This window comes from Geotrypetes seraphini, chromosome 6 (genome assembly GCF_902459505.1).
Source record: "Geotrypetes seraphini chromosome 6, aGeoSer1.1, whole genome shotgun sequence".
NCBI classification, from domain to species: domain Eukaryota; kingdom Metazoa; phylum Chordata; class Amphibia; order Gymnophiona; family Dermophiidae; genus Geotrypetes; species Geotrypetes seraphini.
Window position 1 is genome coordinate 159,396,279 of NC_047089.1, and position 24,602 is coordinate 159,420,880.

Sequence of the window (24,602 nt, forward strand, 5' to 3'; positions counted from 1 at the left end):
CTTTAGTGTCCATTTGTGAGGCTGGAGAATTCTGCTGAGGTTGTCTGCCAAGTAATTCTGTTCGCCCTGTATGTAGACTGCTTGCAGAAAAAGATTGCAGGTGGTCGCCCAAAGCCAAATCTTTTGAGCCTCTTGACAAAGGGAAAGAGAGCCCGTGCCTCCTTGCTGGTTGATGTATTACATCGCTACTTGATTGTCCATGCGAAAGAGGAGAACTTGGTTGGTCAGGAGATGTTGGAAAGCTTTTAGCATGCAATACCGTATTTTCACGTAGATAACGCGCACCCGTGTAAAACGCGCACACGGGTATAGCGCGCGGGAAACACAAATTTATGTAAAGAAATTTTTATATACCGCGCTCACGGGTATACCGCGCATGCTGCCCCGACTCTCCTCTGGCTGCCCCGACTATCCTTTCACCCGCCCCGACTTTCCATTCACTGCCCCGACTCTCCTCTGGCCACCCCGACTCTACTTTCGGCCACCCCGACTCTCCTCTCCCCCTTGAAGTCCTGTCCCCACCCTGAAAGCCTGATGCCCCCCCCCCCCGATGCCCGATTCATCATCCGGAAGGACCGCTCGCACCCCCACCGCTCGCACTCCCACCCCGATGGACCGCTCGCACTCCCACCCGAAGAACCGCTCGCACCCCCACAGCCTCCCCCCCTCCCCCATGGAGAAGCTGTCTACCTTGTTTCCAGATTCCAGTGAGCCCAGCTGCTTCCTCTGCCGGCGGTCCTGCCCCTTCTCTGAGCCCTGCGCTACACTGCTTCCTCTTCCGGCGGTCCCGCCCTTTCTCTGATATCAGAGAAAGGGCAGGACCGCCAGAAGAGGAAGCAGCGCAGCAGGGCTCAGAGAAGGGGCAGGACCGCCGGCAGAGGAAGCAGCTGGGCTCACTGGAATCCGGAAACAAGGTAGACAGCTTCTCCATGGGGGAGGGGGGGAGACTGTGGGGGTGTGAGCGGTTCTTCGGGTGGGAGTGCGAGCGGTCCATCGGGGTGGTAGTGCGAGCGGTCCTTCCGGATGATGAATCAGGCGTCGGGCGGGATGGGAACTATGTAAAAAAAATTTTTATATACCGCGCAAGGTTATGCACGGTTTGTAAAAACACGTATAACGCGCGCATTATATGCGTGAAAATACGGTACATCTCTCTGAGCTCCAGCAAATTGGTGTGAAATTTGCATTCTTTGAAAGTCCAATAACCCTGAGTTTGAAGGCTGCTCATGTGCGCTCCCCAAACATAGGTAGAAGCATCCGTCTTGAGTACCTGGTGATGCGGAGGAAGATGGAAAAAAAGACCTCTGGATAGATTGGAAGAGGTCATCCACCAGTGGAGCAACTGCAGAAGAGATGAGGTTACAGAAATATGCTGTGAGAGTGGATCTGTCGCGTGATAACCACTGAGGAGTGAGAAGATGCAATCTGGCTAGTGGGGTGACATGAACCGTGGCGGCCATGTGGCCTAGGAGAACCATCATGTGTCTCACAGAGATTTTTTGTAGCTGAAACATCTGTTGACAGATATGAAGCAAGGCAGCTAGGTAATCTGGAGTAAGAAACGCCCTCATGAAAGTGGTATCCAGAATAGCCCTGATGAAACTGAAGACACTGAGTTGGTTGGAGGTTGGACTTGGGAAATTAATTTCGAAGCCCAAGGTTTGAAGGAAAGAAATGGTGTGTGTCATCGCCAGGGTCACCTCCTGGGACAATGAAGCCTTGATCAACCAGTCGTCCAGATAAGGAAACACCTGAAGACCCTGGAATCGGAGGGCTGCTGCCACTACAATCAAGCACTTCGTGAAGACTCTGGGAGAAGATGCCAGGCCAAACGGAAGAACTTTGTACTGGTAGTCACAACAACTGATTTGAAAGTGAAGGTATCTTCTAGAAGCCAGATGAATTGGTATATGCGTGTAGGCTTCCTTGAAGTCCAGAGAGCATAGCCATTCATTCTGAGCCAATAGGGGATAAAGGAGGGCGAGAGAGAGCATTTGAAACTTCACTTTGACAAGATATTTGTTGAGAGTTCAGAGATCCAGGATGGGTCACATACCTCCTGTCTTTTTGGGGACCAAGAAATATCAGGAATAAGCCTTGGTCGTGTTGAGAGGGAGGAACTTTCTTGATGGCATTGAGGAGTAGGAGAGATTGAATCTCCTGGAGTAGAAGCGAGGACTGTGTCAGATTTAAAGCAGATTCTTTTGGAGGATGGTCCGGAGAAAGGGTGTGAAAATGAAGACTATACCCTTGACGAATGATGTTGAGGACCCACAGATATGATGTAATGAGCTCCCAGCGATTGATGTAAATCTGAAGACGTCCCTCTATGGGTTGAGGCAGAGAAAGAAGCAGAGGAATGCTGGCTATGCTCTGAAGGAACATGTCAAAAAGTCTGTGCAGGTTTCCGAGGAGCAGCCGGTTGTTTAGGTTGTTGACATGGCTGTTGTTATCGACGAGGCTGGATAGGTGCCTGAGGAGTAGGCTTGGCAGTATATCTGTTTTGGTAAGAGGAAGCAGGCTTAAAAGGCCAAGCAGGTGGAGGCTTCTTTTTGGGCTTAACCAACACATCCCATCTGGTCTCATGAGCGGACAACTTTTGGGTGGAAGTGTCAGAGGAGGCTCCAAAGAGCTCATCACCAAGGCATGGAGCATTAGCCATACAGTCTTGGTGGTTAACGTCAAGGTCTGAAACACATAACTATGCCAGATGTCTCATCACCACCAATATAGCTGCTGCTCGAGATGAGAGTTTGAAAATATCATAAACAGGTCTCACCATGTACTTTCGAAGTTGCAGAGAGGTAGAGACTAGACATTTGAAATTTTTTGGCTTTACGTGAAGGCAGATATTGCTGAAGCGATGAAATTTGTTTAAGAAGATATTTCATGTAACAGGAAAAGAAAAAGGTATAATTGGATGCTCTGTTTGCCAACATTGAGTTTTGGTACAGATGTCTACCAAACTTGTCCATTGTCCTAACCTCTCTACCAGGAGGAACAGACGTGTATACACTTGCCCCAGAGGAATTCTTCAAAGTGGATTCAACCACGAGACTCTCATGAGACATTTGAGGCTTATCAAAGCCGAGCAAGGGTACCGCCTTATAAAGAGATTCCAGACATTTAGAAGCCACTGGCACACAGAGAGGAGTCTCAAAGTTTTTATAGAAAGTTTCCCTCAGAATGGCATGGAGTGGAAGCTTTAACAGTTCCTTAGGAGGAAGATAATCATCAAGTGTGTCCCAAGTACTCTTTGCTGTATTTGGAATCAGCCTCCAAAGAAACATCCAGATCATGTGCCATTTGTCACAAAAATCTGGAAAAAGAAAGTTTTTCTGAAGGAGAAGAAGCTCTGGTAGGTGAATGTCTAGGTAACCCAGAAGCAGAAGAGTCCACATCGGTAGTAGATGGCATTTTAGGCTCAGTATCCCCCAATTAATCTGAATCTCTGAAATGATGGGATCAGTGTTGACGGTTCAGTGTCAAAGTCTCTAAATGTTTAGATTTACTAGAGATTTTACCTGACCATGCTGGAGTAGCTTCTCGAGATGTGGCCGAGGAGGATCGGTGCCGAAGTGAAATGCTCAAGTCCTGAGTCGAGGATGTCTGCACTGGTGGAGTAGCAGTAAGGGGAGTGGTTGGTGCCGGGAGCAACTCAGACCAAACCGGCTCCTGGAGAGTCAGTACCGTGCTTGCTAAAAAGTGAGCCGGCGCCAAGAGGGTAAAATGCTCTCCCAACTCCTCCCGAAGCAGATTGTCAATTTTCTGCTTAAGGGAAAGTGCTGGTACCGTTTGCTTTTTTTTGGCCAGTACGGATGGCTGGTCAACACGGTCTGGGGATGATGAGGCCGAAGAGGAGGCACTCACCGATATTGGAGCCATGTTTTTACGGGACTTATGCAAGGTCGGCAGGACTTGACTCACTGCAGCTTCGACCTGTGTTACTGAAGGGGTAGTGGAAGGCTTCTTAGCCGGCTTACCCAGAGACATGATGAATTGAGACCCTGGAATCAAAGTTGGGGATCCACCCTCGGTGTCGTCTTGGACGGTGCGGTCTTGATCGACGCAGACAGTGTCGGAGATGAACTGGGCTCCGCTTCCATTGCGGCACCAAACAGTTGTTTTTGTTGAAGTAACCGATTTTTGAGAGTGCGCTTCTGAAGGGACGAGCAGTGGGTGCAGGAGTCGGGACGGTGCTCGGGTCCCAGACACTGCAAGCACCAGCGGTGAGGGTCGGTGACAAAAATGACCCAAGCACAGCGACCGCACTTTTTGAAACCCGTCGGTGGGCGGGACATGGACAGGAAGAAAGCCGTTGACAAATTGAACTCTATGGCGAAAAGAGTCCATAAGGCCCCACTGGGACAAAGCCCGCAACGGCAAAGGAAAAAGAAAAAAATAGATTTTTTTTTTTTAACTTGATAAAGAGAAGAAAATAAAAAACCAAGAGAACTGTGACAAAAAAGTCACAATCCGTGAGAGCGGGAAGGCAAGCGGGGGAAAAAATTCAACAGGTGTTGAAAAACACATCTTTCTAGCTCCGCGGAAACTAGAAAGCTGAGGGACCGCGCACCTACGTCGGGCAGGAAGGCAATCGCGCATGCGCAGTGCAGGCTAATCTCGAAATTTCTAAGCTTAAAGTTGCGATTCACTTTTCAAGTGTTCGTACCGGGGCTCCGTCGGTGACGTCACCCATCAGTGAGAATATGCTGCCTGCTTGTCCTGGGATAAGAAATATATATAGCTTGCAATTTCTGAGCAAAATGGTTAGTGAATCCTTGTTGACAAGACATGCCTTGCATTAATAGTAAATAATTTCTCCATGTTTTAATAGGCTGATCAACAACTAGCAAAGAAAGGGAAAGGGAAGACAGGGGACATGTTAGAAAAAGCAGCAGAATTATTGATGAGTTGCTTTCGAGTGTGTGCCAGTGACACGTAAGTTAAAGACTGATCACTTTTTTAACTATGATTTCCAAACTTTGAGTCCTTTTCTACAAAGCCCTGAGTTGTGGTCTAAGAAAAGAGCAGTCTTAAGGATTTCTCTCAGTGTTCCTTCTAAATAAACTCCCAATGTGACCAGAAGAGCAGAATATTTACCTTCCAGTTTGTCTTTTTGGCCTCAGAAACTTTTATAGCAACTGAAACATATCTCTGTGGTGAGAATTCAGTAAATGGTATACAAAGTTAAGTGCTGATATAATTAATACTTAAGCTAGTATTCTGCAAAGGGCACTTTACATGAAACATCCTTTACAGAATACTAGTTCAGTGTGCATTTCAGTACCTAAATTGGGTGCAAGCATTTAACTTTTTAAAAGTTGGTGTAAGTGCTCATGTCCAACTAGTCACTATTGTGATGACCACTAATATTTGTTTGTATTAATCCAGCCTCTTGAATGAGCAATAATACCCCCTTATGTATGTGCGGTCTGGATATTTATTTAAAGAATTTATTTAAAGGGTCTGGCTCCCTTGGTTTGGCTGAGATAAGTACTACTTATATTTTGAACTATTATTTATTAATATAGTTAAAAGCGGAAGCACTGCAGGAAAACATAAAAGGCTAAAGTAAATTAAACACTAGTAATAACAATATAACACGTATAGACAGCCAATGATGAAGCACCACACTATGCTTCCCGCAAGATAAAAATTCTTTTTGCGGTGGAGTGGTGGGGCTGAGGCGTCTTATACACCATCATAAGATTCTATTCTTTAAATAAATATCCAGACCGCACATACATAAGGGGGTATCATAAGATTCATGTCCAACTAGTGGCATCGTCCACATGTGAGAATATCTGCCTTCTGTCCTCGGATAACACCTGCTACAGTTGAGTAACTATGCTATGTGGACAAGTGCAAAGTAATGCACATAGGGAAAAATAATTCAAAATGCTGTGTTCAGAAGTAGGTGTCAGCACCCAAGAGAAAGATCCTGGAGTTATGAACAGTACATTGAAATTTTAACCTAATGTGCCTTAGCTGCTAAAAATGGAAATAGAATGTTAGGAATTATTCAAAAAGGAATGGAGAACAGAAAGATTATCATATCCTTATGTTTCTGTCTAAATTCCTGATGTGACTATACCTTGAGTATTGTATGCAGTTCTAGTTGCCCCATCTGATAAATAAGATAGCAGAATTAGAAAAGGTTCAGAAAACTGTGCCAAAATGACAAAGGTGAGAGAGAATGTGTTCCTTATGAAAAGAGGCTAAATTGGTGAGGGCTCATCAACTTGGAGAAAAGATGACCAAGCAGGAATTTGATAAAAATGTATAAAATTCTGAGTAGGGTGGAACAGTTAAGTAGGAAACAGTTGTTTCACCTTGCAAACACTATATGAAATTAACAAGCAGATTGAAAACAAATATTAGAAAGGTTAATGCTTTAACATCTGTTGTGGAGGATGTAGTCAAAGTGAAAGGAGGAAAAGGCCCTAAATTACTAGTCAGGTAAACTTAAGAGAGCCATTTGGAAATTAACTGTTGGAAAATATCTACTTTTTGGAATCTGCCAGGTACTTTTGACTGTTGTAGATGGGTTGCTGGGCTTGATGGACCTTTGATTCAGCAATCAGCATGGCTTTTATATATGGTCTTTTGAAAACTGTCTAGCTTGTTTCTGGATGTGGAAATTAAAAAATAAATGAATACATCTACTGAAGCTTTTCCAGTTGTGATAGAGAGGTGTTATCCATGTTAGAATACCTATGAATAGTAGAAAGGGGTATTTTGTGGGGGATTTTTGCAATAGGTAAAAACACCAAGCAGAATTCATGCCTTTATGCTATACATTTTTGCAGAATTGGATCTTTGGGTATAGTATTGTCTGTCTTTTTTTTTTTTTCCAAAATAGTCGAGCTGGTATTGATGACTCCAAGAAATGGGGAATGTTATTTCTGGTGAATCAGCTGTTCAAAATTTATTTTAAGGTATGACCAATGGAAATTGCATTTTTTGTCATCTTAAAATGCATTCTCTGCATCTCTGATGGACCTTTCAGTAGTGATCTTTTTTTTCCCACTTCTACAGATAAACAAGCTTCACCTTTGTAAGCCACTGATCAGAGCTATTGACAGCTCAAACTTGAAAGACGAATATAGCATGGCACAGAGGGTCACATACAGATACTATGTTGGACGCAAAGCCATGTTTGACAGTGATTTCAAACAAGGTATTCTTCCAGGATGAATTGATCCTAAATATACTTGATATCTATTTTCAACTATTCATTTGGCATCAAGCCAATTTTATGTATTTTCATAAACATGAAATTGGCCAAGTAGGATCGACCATACAATATGTGTTTCCAGTGCATAGAAGATGCTGCTAATCTGTAATAATAAAACGCTAAGCGCGCATGCGCACTCTCACTGCGTGTTCCCTGAGATCTGATCTGTCAGGATGTGCCGGCAAGAGTGTGCATGTGCGCTTACTATGTATCCGAAGGTGCACTAGAGACGCGACAGGCGCGTTCGGCGGCGGAACATTTAGAGGTAGCCACAGGGGGGGAAAATAAAAGTGTACCATAGTCATCAGAGGGTGCGGGGCAGCGGTCCGGGAGTGACAGAAAAGGAGAAGCGAGAGTTGGTGTCACTCGGAGACAGCCGCCACAGTCCCTGTCACCGCCTAGGCCTCCCAGCTACTCACACGCACCCTCCGAAGGGCTGGGGCATAAAGAGCGCCTCCTGCCCACACTCCTCCCCAGGACGAACCGAGAAACGGAGCCAGCCCGGCCTCCGCGACAGGTCCGAGGAGCCCAGCAACTTTCCGCCCCGGCTCTTGCGCTGACCCCGCCGCCGGGAACCCGAGTCCTTTGCCGCCCTTCCCTTCCCGCGGTCCCGACTACGAACCTGGCGATTCCAGCAGTGTGTGCAGCAGTCTTCACACGCTGCTTCGGACCCTTCTACTGCCCTGATTTGCTCTGCCACGTCTCTAATGATGTCATCAGGGACGTGCCAGAGTAAATCAGGGCAGTAGAAGGACCCGAAGCAGCGTATGAAGACTGCTGCACACGCTGCTGGAATCGCCAGGTTTGTAGTCTGGACCGCGGGAAGGGAAGGGGGGGTGGTAAGGGACTAAGGGAGCCGGACAGATGCAGGAAGGGAAAGAGGGGGTAAAGGAAACGCTACTGCTGCTGCACAGGGAAGTGGTGTGGGGGGAGGGGAATGAAGGGGGAGGGAATGCTGCTTTGGCTGCTGCACAGGGAAGTGGTGGGAGAGAAATGCTGCTGCATAGGAGGCAGGGAGAGAGGCAGATAGATAGAAAGACAGACAGACAGCGGGAGGAAGGGAGACAGAAAGAAAAGAAGAAAGACACAGGGAGATACACAGAAAGACAGACAAACAAAGGGGGCCAGGGACAGAGACAGACAGACAGAAAGAAAGACAGCGGGAAGGAGAGAGAGACAGAAATAAAGACAGACAGACATATATTCTAGCACCCGTTAATGTAACGGGCTGAAATACTAATTTTATGATAATAGCTGTAGGTCAGGAGTGGGAAACTACTGCACTCAAGGGCTGCAACCCATTTGGATTTTCAAGATTCCCCAATGAATATGCATGAGATTTATTTGCATTCACTCCCTCCATTGTATGCGAATAGATCTCATTCAGGGATGGTTAACAAGACTAAGAGCATAATGCCTCTGTATCGCTCAATGGTGCAACCTTACCTGGAGTATTATGTTTAACTAGTGTTTTAGCCCGTTACATTAATGGGTGCTAGAGTAGATGTCTGTCTGTTTTGTTTTGTTTTTTTTAATTTGTCTCTCTCTCCTTCGACGCTGTCATTCTTTCTGTCTGTGTCTTTCCCTGTCCCCCTGTCTGTCTATCTTTATTTCTAACTCTATCCTCTTCCCTCAATCCTGCATGTGGCCTTTTTTCTTTCTCCTCCCCACTTCCTTCCAACGTCTGCTCCCCCTGTCCTCCACACTTCCATTCGGTGTGTCTCCCTCTCCCACCCCTTCCATCTACTGTTCACCCTCTGTCTTGCCCCTCTCTTCTCTTTACATCCAGTGTCCGCCCTCTCTCTCTCTCTCTGTTCCATATGGCCTCTCTCCATCTCCTCCTTCCTTTTCCCTTGGTCTGGCATACCTTCCTCCTTCCCTCCAAGCCATTCTCTCCCCCTCTGCTCCCTTTCCTCATTTAACTACTTCATTGGTCAGCAGCAGCATTCACAATTCATTGCTGTTGCTGGCTTCAAGTCTTTCTCTCTGGCCGGTCCTGTCTTCATGAAAACAGGAAGTAGGCAGGACCGGCTAGAGAGGAAGGCCTGAAGCCGGCAACAGCAGCGAATTGTAAACGCTGCTGCTGCCTGAAGCACCTGAGGCAGACGCTTCTCTCCCCTCCCAGCCCAACCCCCGCTGACTCTGCGACCCTCCCAGCAAGATGACTTTAATATCAAACCTCCCTCCAGCGTTGGCAGCCGCAGCACGCTAAACAGGCTGCTTCGGCTTTCTTCTGCCGTTGAGTCTCTCTGTCGCGTCATTGATGACGTCATCAGTGACACGGCAGAGGGACTCAACTGCAGGAGAAAGCCTGAAGCAGCCTGTTTAGCGTGTTGCGGCTGTCAATGCTGGAGGGAGGTTTGTGGCGGTATGTGCAGAACCGGTATGTCCGTCCCCCTCCAGTACGTGTGCAGCACTTTGCGCGGCGCATCCTCCCACGATCCTGGGTCGGCCACAGCGCTCCAGTGTGGGCCCTAACCGCGCATCCGCTCTCCTGCTTGCCATGGACCTACGGATCACGAAAGCACGCAGGCAGAAGTGCGCATGCGTGGCTAGCGTTTTATTATATAGGATTCTGGTCTCCTTATCTCAAGAAAGATATAGCGGCACTAGAAAAGGTTCAAAGACAGGGGCAGGTTTCTGGTGGGTCCTCTGCTTTGGCAGTGAGTCCCATTATGTCACCAGGGGGTTTTCTCCCTGATTTTCTTTTTGCCTTATGCAAGGCTTACTTTCATGTAGCCAAGGGTCCTGCTTCTGCCCTGGGGGTCTCGGGGGAAGAGGTCCACTCTGGTTCGGCCCCCCTTAGCGACAGTCGCATCTCCCTCTCCTGCCCCCTCGTCCAAGCTACCACGGGTAACTTGGGCCGAAGATTTTGTTTCTGAGGAGCAGTTTCAATGGATGAGGACCTATCCTGTCGGGGGAACGGATTCTGGTAGCGGGGCCTTTGCGGTTCTGTCTACTAGCGAGGATGCTAATTTACTTTCTTTTGGCCTCTCCAGACCGGCATAGGACCCCACCCTCTATCTTGTTGTTGTGTTCTTGTAGGTGTTGTGCGTGCAGATTTTGGTTTTTCTGTGGGTTCTAGTATTTTTCTAGGTCCGGGGAGATTAAGAACAGCGGCTTTGGCTTGGCTGGTGAGATGTGGGTACCTTTGCTATTTGGATTTGTTCCTTTGCATTTTCCAACAGCGTTCCTGTTTTTATTTGCTGATACTCCTGTTTGGAGTCCTGCTTGTTTTGTGTATATAGTTCTTAGTTCTGCTTGGCTAGTTGGCAGACTAAAGTAATTAGGGAGGGGTCACATGATATGTACAGTTCCAAAGTTTTGTCTTGGTTTCCACCTGCTGGTCATGATGAGATGCAACCTGCTTGTAAGATTAACCTATGCTGGTCTGGAGAAGCTAAAAGAAAGTAAATTAGGAGGTAAGAACCTAATTTCTCCTTATTTTCTAGTTAGAGGAATGAAGCTAGTACTGCATTGTTTAGATAGTTGAGGAATCATAGGTGGGGAAATGCTGGGAATAGTTTTCAAATACCCACATAATTGCAAAGTATGTGAATACTTTTTCTGTACATACGTTTGTTCCAGATTTTCATAGAGAAGGCCCCTAGGTAGTTTTAAGTGAAAATTGGTCTAAAGAATATACACTTAGAGATCCTTTTACAAAGGTGCGCTAGCGGTTTTAGCACGTGCTAGCCACTACCGCCTCTGGCGGTAGTTTTTTGACTAGCGCGCTAATCTTGTGCGTGCGCTAAAAATGCTAGTGCACCTTTGTAAAAGGAGCACTTAAAGTGCCAGCATACTTTGTTCTGGTTATTTGTGTGGGAGAGGGGGGATAATACAGCTTCTGCAGTTTTAAATACTATGGGATAATTTTATAAGGTCATTTTCATGCATAAGTGGCCTGTTGTAAATCACCCACCAGCATAAAAGTAAATGTAATAATAATAATTATAATAATAACAATTTATATACTGCAGGACCGTGAAGTTCTATGCGGTTTACAATTATTGGAAATGTTACAGATTGAATGGAATAGACAAAGTACAGACTTAGTGATTGACAATTCTAGTGATCGTTTCTTGAGGGCTAAGATTGTACAGGTTGGTTTCCTAAGTATTTCAGGAACAGATGTGTTTTTAGGCGTTTCCTGAATTCCCTATAAGTAGTAGGCACGAGTAATTGTTCTAGATCTTTACCCCATAGTGCCGCTTGATATGAGAAAAGATGATGGTGGTGACTTTTAAATTTGCAACCTCTAACCGGTAGAGAAACAAAGTTCGGGTGTGAGCTTCGCCTATGTCTGTTGGTTGTGAAAGAGAAAAGGTCTGTTATATATTTAGGAGCTAAGCCATAAAGTACCTTGAAGCAAAAACAACCAAACTTGAATTTCACACGTGCCTCCATTGGCAGCCAGTGTAGAAGTCGATAGGAAGATGTTACGTGATCAAACTTCTTCAGTCCACAAAGTAGTCTAACTGCTGCATTTTGTACCAGTTGCAATCACCGCATATTCTTCTGGGGGAGTGCCAAGTAGGCGATGTTACAATAATAGAGTTGACTCAGTATTAGGGATTGCACCAGAATTCGAAATGATGAGACATCGAAGTAAGCTCTGATGGACCGAAGCTTCCAGAGGGTGAGAAAGATTTTTCTAATCAAGGAGTCTATCTGGTCTTTCATGGTCAAGCTCTGGTCCAGTGTTACTCCCAATACCTTCATAGTGGGTTGAATGGGATAGCTAAGGTTATTGATGCACATTGATGCTTTAGTGTCAAGTGGGTGTGGCGATGCTCTGAAAATTTTGTTTTCTCTGAGTTTAGTTTTAGTCTGAATTCAGTCATCCATTGCTCCATTCGATTTAGTACTTCTGTTGCTTTGGGGGTGACTTCTGAGACAGAGTTAGTGAATGGGATAATTATCGTGACGTCGTCAGCGTAACTAAATAGTTTTATCCCCAGCTGGGACAATTGTGCACCCAATGAGGACTTGTAAACATTGAAGAGCAAAGGAGATAGTGGTGATCCCTGTGCACGCCAGATGGATTACTCCATGTCTCAGAGAGATCGTGATTAAAACGGACTTGGTAGGTGCGTGATATAAGGAAACCTCGAAACCAATTCAGTACCTCTCTTCTGATTCCAATTGTGTCTAGGCATTGTAACAGTTTTCCATGGTCCACCAAGTGAAAGGCAGAGCTCATGTCAAATTACATGATTAGGGCGTTGAGGCCCTTACTGAACAAGTAACGCAAATTGTCCAGGATAGCTGCAATTACTGTCTCAGTGCTAAACAGAGGACTAAAACCAGATTGAGTATCGTGCAGAAGAGAGAATTGGTCGAGATATTCCATTATTTGGGTGTGTACCAATCCTTCCATGATTTTTACCATAAAAGGAATAGATGCTACTGGTCTATAGTTGATTACTGATGTTGATGATTCTTTACAATTTTTGGGGATTGGGGTTATAATATGACCATTAATAGTGAGGAATTTTCCATTGTTTAGGTTATTGGTTAGATAATTCAATAGAGATAGTTTAAAGTCTAATGGAGCTGCTTTCATAATTTCTGGGGGACATGAGTCCAGGACACAGTATGAGTTAGAGTATTTGTTATATAATTTGATGTAGTTATTCCTTCTAAATTGTGGAATTAACTCCAGATCATGTCCACTGGTATTTCATTTCTTTGTATATCAATTGATTGATGTTCGTATGCAACAATTGTCGAGTAGTTATTTCTTAGATTTTTGATTTTTGAATCGAAATGTTGTGCTAGATCATTTGCTGAGGGTAGCTTGGTATTATGCATGGGTTGAGGGTAGCGTGTGGTGTCAAATAAATTTGTAACTATGTTGAACAGTTCTTTTGTATTGGCTCCTTTTGAGCTAGTATTAGATGAGTTAATTTTGGATGAGTAAAAAGTTTTACATTTTTCTTTTATCTGTTGTTTGTAGAGTTTTATGTTGGATCTCCAGTTGTTTCGGTCTGACAGTTTTCCCGTTTTGATTGTTTCATTGTTAGGAGTTCGATGTCAAACCATTTGTTGTATTTGTTTGAGCAGCTTTTGCTAATTCGTTTAGGGGCAATTTTATCTAAAATGGATGTGCTAATTTTCATCCAGTGATCATAGAAATCAACTCCTTCTATCTTCGCTTGTAGTGAGATATGGAACATAACTTTGCTGGTAGGTGTGTACAAGGACAGAGTTTAGATGCAGTTCACAAGTAAAATCATGCAACTGCATCCTGGACCCATTTCCCTCCTACCTATTTGAGAAAATCCCTGCACAGGCCATCACATCTCTTACCAAACTCATAAATTCTGCCCTATTATCAGGCCTATTCTCCACTGAAATGGGACACATCGCATTGACCCCTTTACTGAAAAAAGCTGACCTAGACCCCTCCATACCATCCAACTACCGTCCAATAGCAAATATCCCTCTCCTCACCAAACTGCTCGAGTCTATCATATCTACCCAGCTCTCTTCCTACTTAGAAAGATTCTCCATCCTCTTACCTTACCAATATGGCTTCAGACCCAACTTCTGCACTGAATCCCTATTGGCCTCTCTAATCTCTAAGGTTCAGCAACTGCATTCTCGTAACAAGTTTGCTGTCCTTCTACAATTCGACCTCTCCGCAGCTTTTGACGTTGTCCACCACGACATTCTAATTTTCCAACTCTCCGAGATAGGTATTAGCTCCGTAGTTCTTGATTGGTTCTCCAAATTCTTGCGCTCCCGCTCTTACATGGTTAACATGAGTGGCACCTCATCCTCCCCCTGGACCTCGACTTGTGGTGTCCCACAAGGCTCACCCCTCTCCCCAATCCTCTTTAACATTTACATGTCCTCCCTGAAACTACTCCAACCATCCCCCCTTGAAACTCTTTACACTTACGCTGATGACATCCTCGTCCTCCTTGAGACCGACTCGAACCTCACTAACCTCTCCACGAACATATCCTCATGCATAAAGAACCTCCAATCCTGGGCATTCACAATGCATATGAAACTAAACGAGTCCAAAACAAAACTCCTTTGGCTCGGCCCAAAATTAGACCATCTACCTTCCTCCATCCCATTGTCCTCCGGCCCCCCATTACAGCTCGAGTTCTCAAGCAAAGTTCTGGGTGTCACCTTAGACTCTTCTCTATCCTTCAACGAACATCTCCAATCCCTGGTGAAGAATGCTTCTTCAGCCTTCACATGCTAAGGAAAGTCAGACCCTATTTTCACCAAAAACACTTCGCAGTCCTAGTACAATCCATCATCCTCTCCAGATTGGATTATTGCAATTCTATCTACCTCAGCCTAACCAAGAAAAGCCTCCACAGACTTCAGCGGATTCAGAATGCCGCAGCTAAGCTTGTTTTCGCGAAAAGCAAATTTGTTCACGTCTCACCACTCCTGTCTAAGCTCCATTGGCTCCCAGTAATCCCCAGGATCCACTTCAAATGTGCGTGTCTGGCCTACAAGATCCTACATGGCATCCTTCCTGCCGTTATCCCTCTATCCTGGAACTCCCCAACCCCTACTTCCTCCAGATCCTCCCAAATTTTTAAACTATCCTTCCCTTCCATAAAAGGTATTTCCCATGCAGGCAAACTTGGGTCATCCCTCCCTTTTAGAATCACTGAGATCTGGAATAACCTCACCTCCCCACTCCGAACCTCAAGCTCCCTCCAACTCTTCCGCAAACACCTAAAAACCTGGCTATTCTCAAAACTGTAACACTTCCCCCCTCTTAGGCCTCTCACCTTCCCCCTTTACACCTAACTCTTTAATCTCTCCACTGTAGTTCCTCTCTCATCCTTCTTCCTGTAAACCGTGCCGAGCTCCGCATTCGTGGAGATGGTGCGGTATATAAACCCAAGGTTTAGTTTAGTTTAGTTTAGTTTACATGCCTAGCTTGTCAAATAAGTTGATCTACACATGGACTTGCATAGTGTACAATTGAACATTTACACCTGCTCGCAGGCAGTTTTAAAGGTCTGCACTGGCAATGTAGATGAAATTTCAGACATTTAAGCTACTATTTTATAAGGACAAATAGGCGCCTCAGTAGGCACCTACTAGCCCTCTTAAACCAAATGCCCCATTAACTATTTAACTTATTTATAAATGATCTGGAAATTGGAACGATGAGTGAGGTGATTTAAATTTGCAGATGACACTAAACTATTCAAAGTTGTTAAAATGCATGCAGATTGTGAAAAATTGCAGGTGGACCTTAGGAAATTGGAAGACTGGGCGTCCAAATGGCAGATGAAATTTAATGTGGACAAATGCAAAGTGATGCATATTGGGAAGAATAACCTGAATCACAGTTTCCGGATGCTAGGGTCCACCTTGGGGACTAGCGCCCAAGAAAAGAATCTGGGTATCATCGTAGACAATACAATAAAACCTTCCACCAATGTGCTGCGGCAGCCAAAAAAGCAAACAGGATGCTAGGAATTATTAAAAAAGGGATGGTTATCGAGACTAAGAATGTTATAATGCCCCTGCATCGCTCCATGGTGTGACCTCATCTGGAGTATTGGGTTCAATTCTGGTCTCCTTATCTCTTGAAAGAAAGATATAGTGGCACTAGAAACGCTTCAAAGAAGAGCGACCAAGATGGTAAAGGGGATGGAACTCCTCTCGTATGAGGAAAGACTAAAACGATTAGGGCTCTTCAGCTTGGAAAAGAGACGGCTAAGGGGAGATATGATTGAAGTCTACAAAATCCTAAGTGGAGTAGAACATGTTCAAGTGGATCGATTTTTCACTCCGTCAAAAATTACAAAGACTAGAGGACACTCGATGAAGTTACAGGGAAATACTTTTAAAACCAATAAGAGGAAATTTTTTTTCACTCTGAGAATAGTTAAGCTCTGGAACGCATTGCCAGAGGATGTGGTAAGAGCAGATAGCGTAGCTGGTTTTAAGGAAGGTTTAGACAAGTTCCTGGAGGAAAAGTCCATAGTTTGTTATTGAGAAAGGAATGGAGGAAGCCACTTCTTGCCCTGGATCAGTAGCATGGATTATCCCAGGACAAGCAGGCAGCATATTCTCAACATATGGGTGACATCATCCACGGAGCCCCGATGTGGACAGCTTCACAAGCAGACTTGCTTGAAGAACTTTTAGAAAGTTTGTGACTGCCGCACCATGCATGCGCGAGTGCCTTCCCGCCCGAGGTAGGGCACGTTTCTCCTCAGCATCTCCTCAGTTCTAAGTTTTCCATGGAGCTAAGAAGCCCTCGTTTCAAGGCTCTGTGCAAGAGTTAGTTCTACTTGTTCCTTCTCTCACCGCAGCTCGTGTTTTTTTCTTTACAGGGGCACTGTGTTTATTTGCGCGTTTCATTTTATTTTATTTTATTTTTTTTAAAGTTTTGGTTTTTTTCCTCGTGTCACAATGGGGCCTACTCCGCGGCTTCAGCCTGCGGGCTTCGATTTCTCCATGGCCGTGTTCCATTCTATGTCCCGGCCGGTCACAGGGTTCAAGAAGTGTAGCTGGTATCAATGCGCGATCTCCATCATTGACCCACACAAGTGGTGTGTACAGTGTTTAGGACTTGATCATTGTCCGGAGTCGTGCATCCAATCCAGTGGTCTTGGTGCCGGCTTTACAGAGTATGTTGGAAGTTATTCTGCATCAGGAGTTTGGTAACATGCTTGCCAAATTAACTCCTGCCTTGACCCTGCTTCCTGCAGTCCAGCCTGAGCACTCAGCAGTAATACAAGGAGTCGAGTTCTTGAGAGTGCTTCCAGCAAAAATTACACACACTGCACAAGGAGTCGAGTCCTTAAGAGTGCCTCGAGATCAATCGATACACTCTATGTAAGGAGTTGAGTCTTTGTGAGTGCCTTGAGCTACATCTGCACAAGGAGCTGAATCCTTATCATTGTCTCGACTTCAATCTCCAACTTCCATCCCTACCTCTACACATAAGGCATTGCCTTCTTCGAGGCACAGAGCGAAGACTCCTAGACATTCTTCATCGAAGCTGGATTCGAGTTCACCACCTCGTTCTCCAAGGCACAGCTCATCTCCACACCATCTCTCGAGACATTCATCAAGGCCCAGGTCTTCTTCTCGAGACAGACCTCGTTTCTTGAAGCATCGAGACTCCTCAAGGCAACCAGCTTCCTTCTTGAGGAAATCTACTGCAGAACCACAGCATTCTCGTCAGTTGAGTTCTTCTCTTGTGAGGTTTTCTTCACCAGATGGTTCTTCCAAATGGAAACGTTCCACTTCTCCGGCTCATTCCAGAAGCGGTCTTTCCTTGGCTTCTTTGCCTATGGATTCAGACCTCAGGTATCAATATTCCAGAGAGGCCTCACCTTCTTTCTTGGCTATGTGAGGTACTTCGAGGGGCTCTCGTTCACCTTCTCAACAGGACCACCCCTCTTCTTCTTCGGTGTCCTTTACCAAATTTCTATGCCAAATGAGTAAAGACCTTATCATCACTTTGGAGTCTGATTCAAAATACTCTAAGGAGTATTTGGAAGAACTGGGTATATCTAATCATTCTAGGGATTCATTAAAATTACCCATGAATGGCATTCTCACTCAAACTTTCAAAAGAAATCTTGATACACCATATTCCATTCCTGCTGTCCCAGCAAAACTAGAATCTCAATATAAAATGATCCACTGTAAGGAATTTGAAAAGTCTCAACTATCCCATCAATCCCTTCTCATTGAGTCTTCGTTGAAAAGAACCAATCTGGCCAAGGTCTATGCCACAGTCCCACCTGGCCGAGAGGGAAGGACCATGGACAAGTTTGGCCGTTGGCTCCATCAAAATTCTATGATGACAAATAGAATTTTAAACTACAACTTTGTCTTTACATCATATCTCAAATATTGGGTCAATGCTATGCCCAATTTTTTCAAGTACATCCCAGAACATCGCCTGTCAGAGTTCCAGCATATGCATTCCAATCTAGGTCAACTTTGCATGCATATGGTCTATGCTGTATATGATGCTTTTGAGATGTCCTCCAGGATCACTGCTTTCTCAGTGGCGATGCACCGTCTAGCCTGGCTCCACACCGTGGATATAGACCCGAATCTACAAGATCACCTGGCCAACATCCCATGCCAGGGCCATGAGTTGTTTGATGACTTTATTGAGGCATCTCAAATATCTCACTTCGAAAGTGGTCATTCTCATTGCTCTAACATCTGATCTCAGAGTCAATGAGTTACAAGCATTAGTAGTGGACCCACCTTTCACAGCATTCCATCATGACAAAGTGGTCCTCTGTACTCATCCTAAATTCTTACCTAAAGTTGTTTCAGAATTTCATCTCAATCAATCCATTGTTCTGCCAGTTTTTTTCCAAAGCCTCATTCTTATCCTGGAGAAATAGCTCTTCATACTCTGGACTGTAAACTAAAACTAAACTAAACCTTAAGTTTGTATACCGCATCATCTCCATAAAGATAGAGTTCGGCACGGTTTAAAGATAAATTCAATAATTGAGGGAAGGATATAATAAGAAATTAGAGGTTATGAAGAGGATAGCTAGTTTTACATTTTAAATAGATAGCTTTACGTTTTGGAGAAAAGCCAGGTTTTCATATGCTTTCGGAATAATTGGAATGAGCCTAGATTCAGCAGCGGGGCAGGGAAGTTATTCCAAATCTCAGTGAATTTGAAGAAAAGGGATTTTCCCAATTTACCTGCATACATGACGCCTTTTAACGAGGGGAAAGATAGTTTGAGTTTGTGGGCGGATGTGGTAGTGTTAGGTCTCGAAGAATTCCAGGATAGTGGAATTAGGGGAGGAAGAATGCCATGTAGGATCTTGAATATTAGGCAGGTACATTTAAAGTGAATCCTAGAAATCACCGGAAGCCAGTGAAGTTTTGACAGAAGCGGGGAAACATGGTCAAATTTGAATGTAAGCGTGCTTTGGCTTTCTACTTGCAAAGGACTAAGCCACAGCGATCTTCTCAACTGTTTGTCTCCTTTGATCCAAACAAGTTTCCAAGCACACCATCTCCAAATGGTTGGCTGCTTGCATCTCTTTCTGCTATGCTCAGACTGGACTACATCTAGAGCAGGGGTGTCAAAGTCATTCCTCGAGGGCCGCAATCCATTCGGGTTTTCAGGATTTCCCCAATGAATATGCATGAGATCTATTAGCATACCATGAAAGCAGTGCATGCAAATAAATGTCATGCATATTCATTGGGGAAATCCTGAAAATCTGACTGGATTGCAGCCCTTGAGGAGGGACTTTGACACCCCTGATCTAGAGGGTAGAGTCACAGCCCATAAAGTTAGAGCCATGGCAGCATCCATAGTTTTCCTTAGATCTACTCCTATTGAGGAAATCTGCAAAGCTGTCACTTGGTCCTCGGTTCATATTTTCACCTCTCATTATTGTCTGGATTCTTTTTCCAGACGGGATGGCCACTTTGGCTAGGCAGTATTACAAAATTTATTTTCCTGAATTGCTAACACTCCCACCATCCCATTCTGGTTAACTTGGAGGTCACCCATATGTTGAGAATATGCTGCCTGCTTGTCCTGTGATAAAGCACAGTTACTTACCGTAACAAGTGTTATCCAGGGACAGCAGGCAGATATTCTCACAACCCACCCACCTTCCCTGTTGCTTCTTAGCTAGCTATCTGAATTGAAGAGACGTGCACCCTACCTCGGGCAGGAAGGCACTCGCGCATGCGTGGTGCAGCAGTCGCAAACTTTCTAAAAGTTCTTCAAGCAAGTCTGCTTGTGAAGCTGTCCGCAATGGGGCTCCATGGATGACATCACCCATATTTTGAGAATATCTTCCTGCTGTCCCTGGATAACACCTGTTATGGTAAGTAACTGTGCTATATTGCTACTCCTTGGGTTTTGACCAGGTACTGGTAACTTGGATTGGCCACCATGAGAATGGGCTACTGGGCTTGATGGACCATTGGTCTGACCCAGTAAGGCTATTCTTATGTTATGTACATGAATTTATTCAGGTGCTCAAGCATTTTTCCCTGTCTGTTCCAACGGACTCAGTCTATCTAACGTACCTGAGCCAATTTGGGGATTAAGTGACTTGCCCAGGGTCACAAGGAGCAGCATGGGTTTGAACCCACAACCTCGGGGTGTTGAGGCTGTAGTTTTAACCACTGTGCCACACTCTTCACCTTTTTTACCCTGTTTATTGATTTTTCCCTATTAACCTGTCTCTGGAGCTCTAGGTTAATGTATTTTTATCTTTTTTTATATTACTGCTAATTTTTCATTTATATATTAGACAAACAGTTGATATTTTTTTTTTTTTTTTGCTTCCCTCTTTTCAATAGTCAGGTGGAATGTGTGGCAGATCAGAGATCCCTCCTTAATTTCTCAGTAGGTAAATTGGGCAGGCTCTATTAGGACTATTACATTACATTACATTAGTGATTTCTATTCCGCCATTACCTTGCGGTTCAAGGCAGATTACATAAGAATTGTCATGAAGTTATGACATATATAGGCGGATTACATAAGAATTGTCATGAAATTAGGTAATACATAATGGGTAATTTGAACATTTTAGATTTGATAATATAGTAGGTGAAGCTTGGGATCTGGTCGTGTTAAATAGGTTTTATGTATTTATTGAAGAGTAGGGTATTACGACCAGAACAAAGGAAGTTATCCTGCCGCTGTATCGAGCGATGGTGCGACCGCATCTGGAGTACTGTGTTCAGTACTGGTTGCCGTACCTGAAGAAGGATATGGCGATACTTGAGAGGGTCCAGAGAAGAGCTACACGTATGATAAAGGGTATGGAAAACCTTTCATACGCAGACAGGCTAGAGAAACTGGGGCTCTTCTCCCTGGAAAAGCGGAGACTCAGAGGAGACATGATAGAGACATATAAGATCATGAAGGGCATTGAGAATGTGGAGAGGGACAGATTCTTCAGCCTACGGGGAACTACATTAACAAGGGGGCACTCGGAGAAACTAAAAGGGGACAGATTTAGAACCAATGCCAGGAAGTACTTCTTCACTCAGAGGGTGGTGGATACCTGGAATGCGCTCCCGGAGGGTGTTATAGGACAGAGTACTTTACAAGGTTTCAAAGAGAAATTGGATATATTCTTGAAAGAAGAAGTTATTGAGGGATATAGATAGGGAAGATATAGGATGAACAAGGGTACAGTTAGAAGGATATAGATAAGGTAGAAAAAAAAAAGGATTGAAGGAATAGAGGGGTACATACAGAAGACTACTACGCAGGTCCTGGACCTGATGGGCCGCCGCGTGAGCGGACTGCTGGGCACGATGGGCCTCTGGTCTGACCCTGACTTCTTATGTTCTTATATATTTTTCTTGATTGATGGTTTTGCTGTTTTTTGTTTTCTAGCTGAAGAGTACCTGTCATTTGCCTTTGAGCACTGCCATCGGTCCAGCCAGAAGAACAAAAGGATGATTCTGATTTATCTCCTGCCAGTGAAGATGTTGCTGGTAAGTCATGAGATGGTCTGCCAGCCAGTGGCATAGTAAGGGTGAGCAGCGCCCGGGGCATTGGAACACCATCGCACGCGTGCCCCCTTCCCCATACCTTTTTAACTTCTTTGGTGTGTATATCTACATCAGTGTTGGCTCACCCTTTAAAGTCACTTCCTATGCGCAGGTCCCAGAAGGTGACGTCCGAGAGAGCACCGATGCCGACAGGGGCAGCAACCTCGTATGAGGGGAAGGAAAGGGGCGTGCAGCAAGGTGAGGAGAGGAGGAAGGGTACCCTGCCCTTAGGAAGACTGTGCCCGGGGCGAACCCTCATCCCCCCCTGCTGCCAGCCACATGGAAGCTTTTCTTGTTCTGTAGTTAGCAAGGGCCAGATGTATTCCCAATACAACTGTCTTGGAGATCTGCAGATTTCTCTCCTTCTTTCTCTTTGTGAGGGTATTTGTCACCTGCTTATTTTACCATTGTCTGATTTAGTTTCAAGTTTTACTAGGCTTACCCCAGCCCCGTTCCACCCCATCCCCACAAACCTTATCTCCTCTTCTTCCTGGAGTTCGGGCCTGCATCTGGAAGGCCTCCGAGCATGTGTGGATATGACACGATGACATCATTGCTTCACATCCATTCATGCTCAGAGGTGCTCCAGAGGCGGCCCCGAACTCTAGGAGACCTGGGACCGGACAAAGTTCCGGATTTGCTAAATCTATCCAGACACCTGGCCAATTATCTAAAAAGAAGACATGTTCATTTAAATCTGGCCACCTGATAACCCTAAGTTTTACACTCAACGCTGCCAGAATTGTACATGTTTTAAGAACTGAATGGTGCAATAAAAAGTGGTTAAGGCCACCAGTATTACAGATGCAGTATTACACAAATTTCCAGTGGATTCCTTTTTGACAGTAGATTATCATTTACAGCTGTAGCTGAAGAAATTGTTTTAAAAGAACTGAGTAAAAAATAAGTGTGTGTTCTGTTTTTCAGAACCGATAATCTGCGTAGTATTGGGCTTCAGATCTTGAATTCCAGTAGTTAGTTTAGGTTATGGACACTTGTGTAGTGGTAGAGCGCACGGCTGCAGGGCATTTTATTTTTGGAGATATGGATGGCATTTTTTAGCTCACCAAAAAATATCAAGATGGTTAATTGGTAAGCTCACAGAATATAGTGAAAGTGAAGAAAACTAGCTAATCAAACCTTGCTATAAGAGGCAACATATGATCAGATTAATAATCTATATATATTTAGTGATGGTAAAAATAAAATATCTTTATTGGCAAATAGTTTTTATTTACTAACATTCATTTAATTAGTCATAGAAACATGACAGCAGATAAAGGCCAAATGGCCCATCCAGTCTGCCCATCCGCAGTAACCATTATCTCTTTTTCTCTCCAAGAGATCCCATGTGCCTATCCCAGGCCCTCTTGAATTCAGACAGTCTCTGTTTCCACCACCTCTTCCAGGAGACTGTTCCACGCATCCACCACCCTTTCTGTAAAAAAGTATTTCCTCAGATTATGCTGGAGCCTATCACCTCTTAACTTCGTCCTATGCCCTCGCATTGCAGAGTTTCCTTTCAAATGAAAGAGACTCAACTCATGCACATTTATATTACATAGGTATATAAACGTCTCTATCATATCTCCCCTCTCCTGCCTTTCGTCCAAAGTATACAAATTGAGATCTTTAAGTCTGTCCCCATACGCCTTATCACGAAGACCACACACCATTTTAGTAGCCTTCCTCTGGACTGACTCCATCCTTTTTATAATCTTTTTGAGGGTGCGGCCTCCAGAATTGTACACAGTATTTTAAATGAGGTCTCACCAGAGTCTTATACAGAGGCATCAATACCCACTTTTTCCTACTGGCCATACCTCTCCCTATGCAACCTAGCATCCTTCTAGCTTTTGCCGTCACATTTTCAACCTGTTTGGCCACCTTAAGATCATCACATACAATCACACCCAAGTCCCGCTCTTCTGTTGTGTACATAAGTTCTTTACCCTCCAAACTGTACCATTCCCTCGGGTTTTTCAGCCCAAATGCATGACCTTGCATTTCTTAACATTAAATTTTAGCTGCCAAATTTCAGACCATTCAGCTTCACCAAGTCTTTCTTCATGTTATTCACACCATCCGGCGTGTCTATTCTATTGCAGACTTTGGTATCATCCGCAAAGAGACAAATCTTACCCGACAACCCTTCAGCAATATCATTTATAAAAATGTTAAAAAGAACAAGCCCAAGAACAGAATCTTGAGGCACACCACTGATAACATCCCTTTCCTCAGAGCGATCGCCATTGATCTGTCAACCAGTTCCTGACCCAACACTTTGGGACCCATCCCAAGGGCGCTCAGTTTTTCTATTAGATGTCTGTGTGGAACACTGTCAAAGGCTTTGCTAAAATCTAAATACACCACATCTAGCGTGCATCCTCTATCCAATTCTCTGGTCACCCAGTCAAAGAAATTGATCAGATTTGTCTGACAAGACCTACCTCCAGTGAATCCATGTGCCTCCAGTCCTGTAATCCACAGGATTCCAGAAACTTGACCATTCTCTGTTTTAAAAGCGTTTTCATTAATTTGTTTACCACAGAAGTCAGACTTACCAGCCTGTAATTCCCTACTTCTTCCTTACTTCCACTTTTGTGGAGTAGGACCACATCTGCCCTTCTCCAGTCCTCCAGTACCACTTCGACTCTAGAGACTCATTGAAAAGCTCAGTCACTGGAGCCGCCAGAACTTCTCTAAGTTCCTTCAGCACCCTCGGATGTACACCAGCCTGCCCCATTGCTTTGTCTACCTTTATTTTATCTAGCTCCTCACAAACACAACCCTCTGAAAATCGATCAGGGTCTATTACTAATCCATCCCTATTCACGTT

The 24,602-nt window shown here is 44.5% G+C and overlaps 1 protein-coding gene across 5 annotated transcripts in view; it reads left to right on the forward strand.

The window, feature by feature from the left end:
- The window catches only part of PCID2 (PCI domain containing 2), a 124,230-nt gene that overhangs the window by 72,616 nt on the left and 27,012 nt on the right, over positions 1-24,602 (forward strand). For all 5 annotated transcript variants that reach the window (XM_033949711.1, XM_033949716.1, XM_033949712.1 and 2 more), the window contains 4 exons: positions 4,838-4,941; positions 6,866-6,941; positions 7,042-7,183; positions 21,606-21,706. In XM_033949711.1, the coding sequence (XP_033805602.1) occupies positions 4,838-4,941; positions 6,866-6,941; positions 7,042-7,183; positions 21,606-21,706 (423 nt within the window). The remainder of the gene's footprint in view (positions 1-4,837; positions 4,942-6,865; positions 6,942-7,041; positions 7,184-21,605; positions 21,707-24,602) is intronic.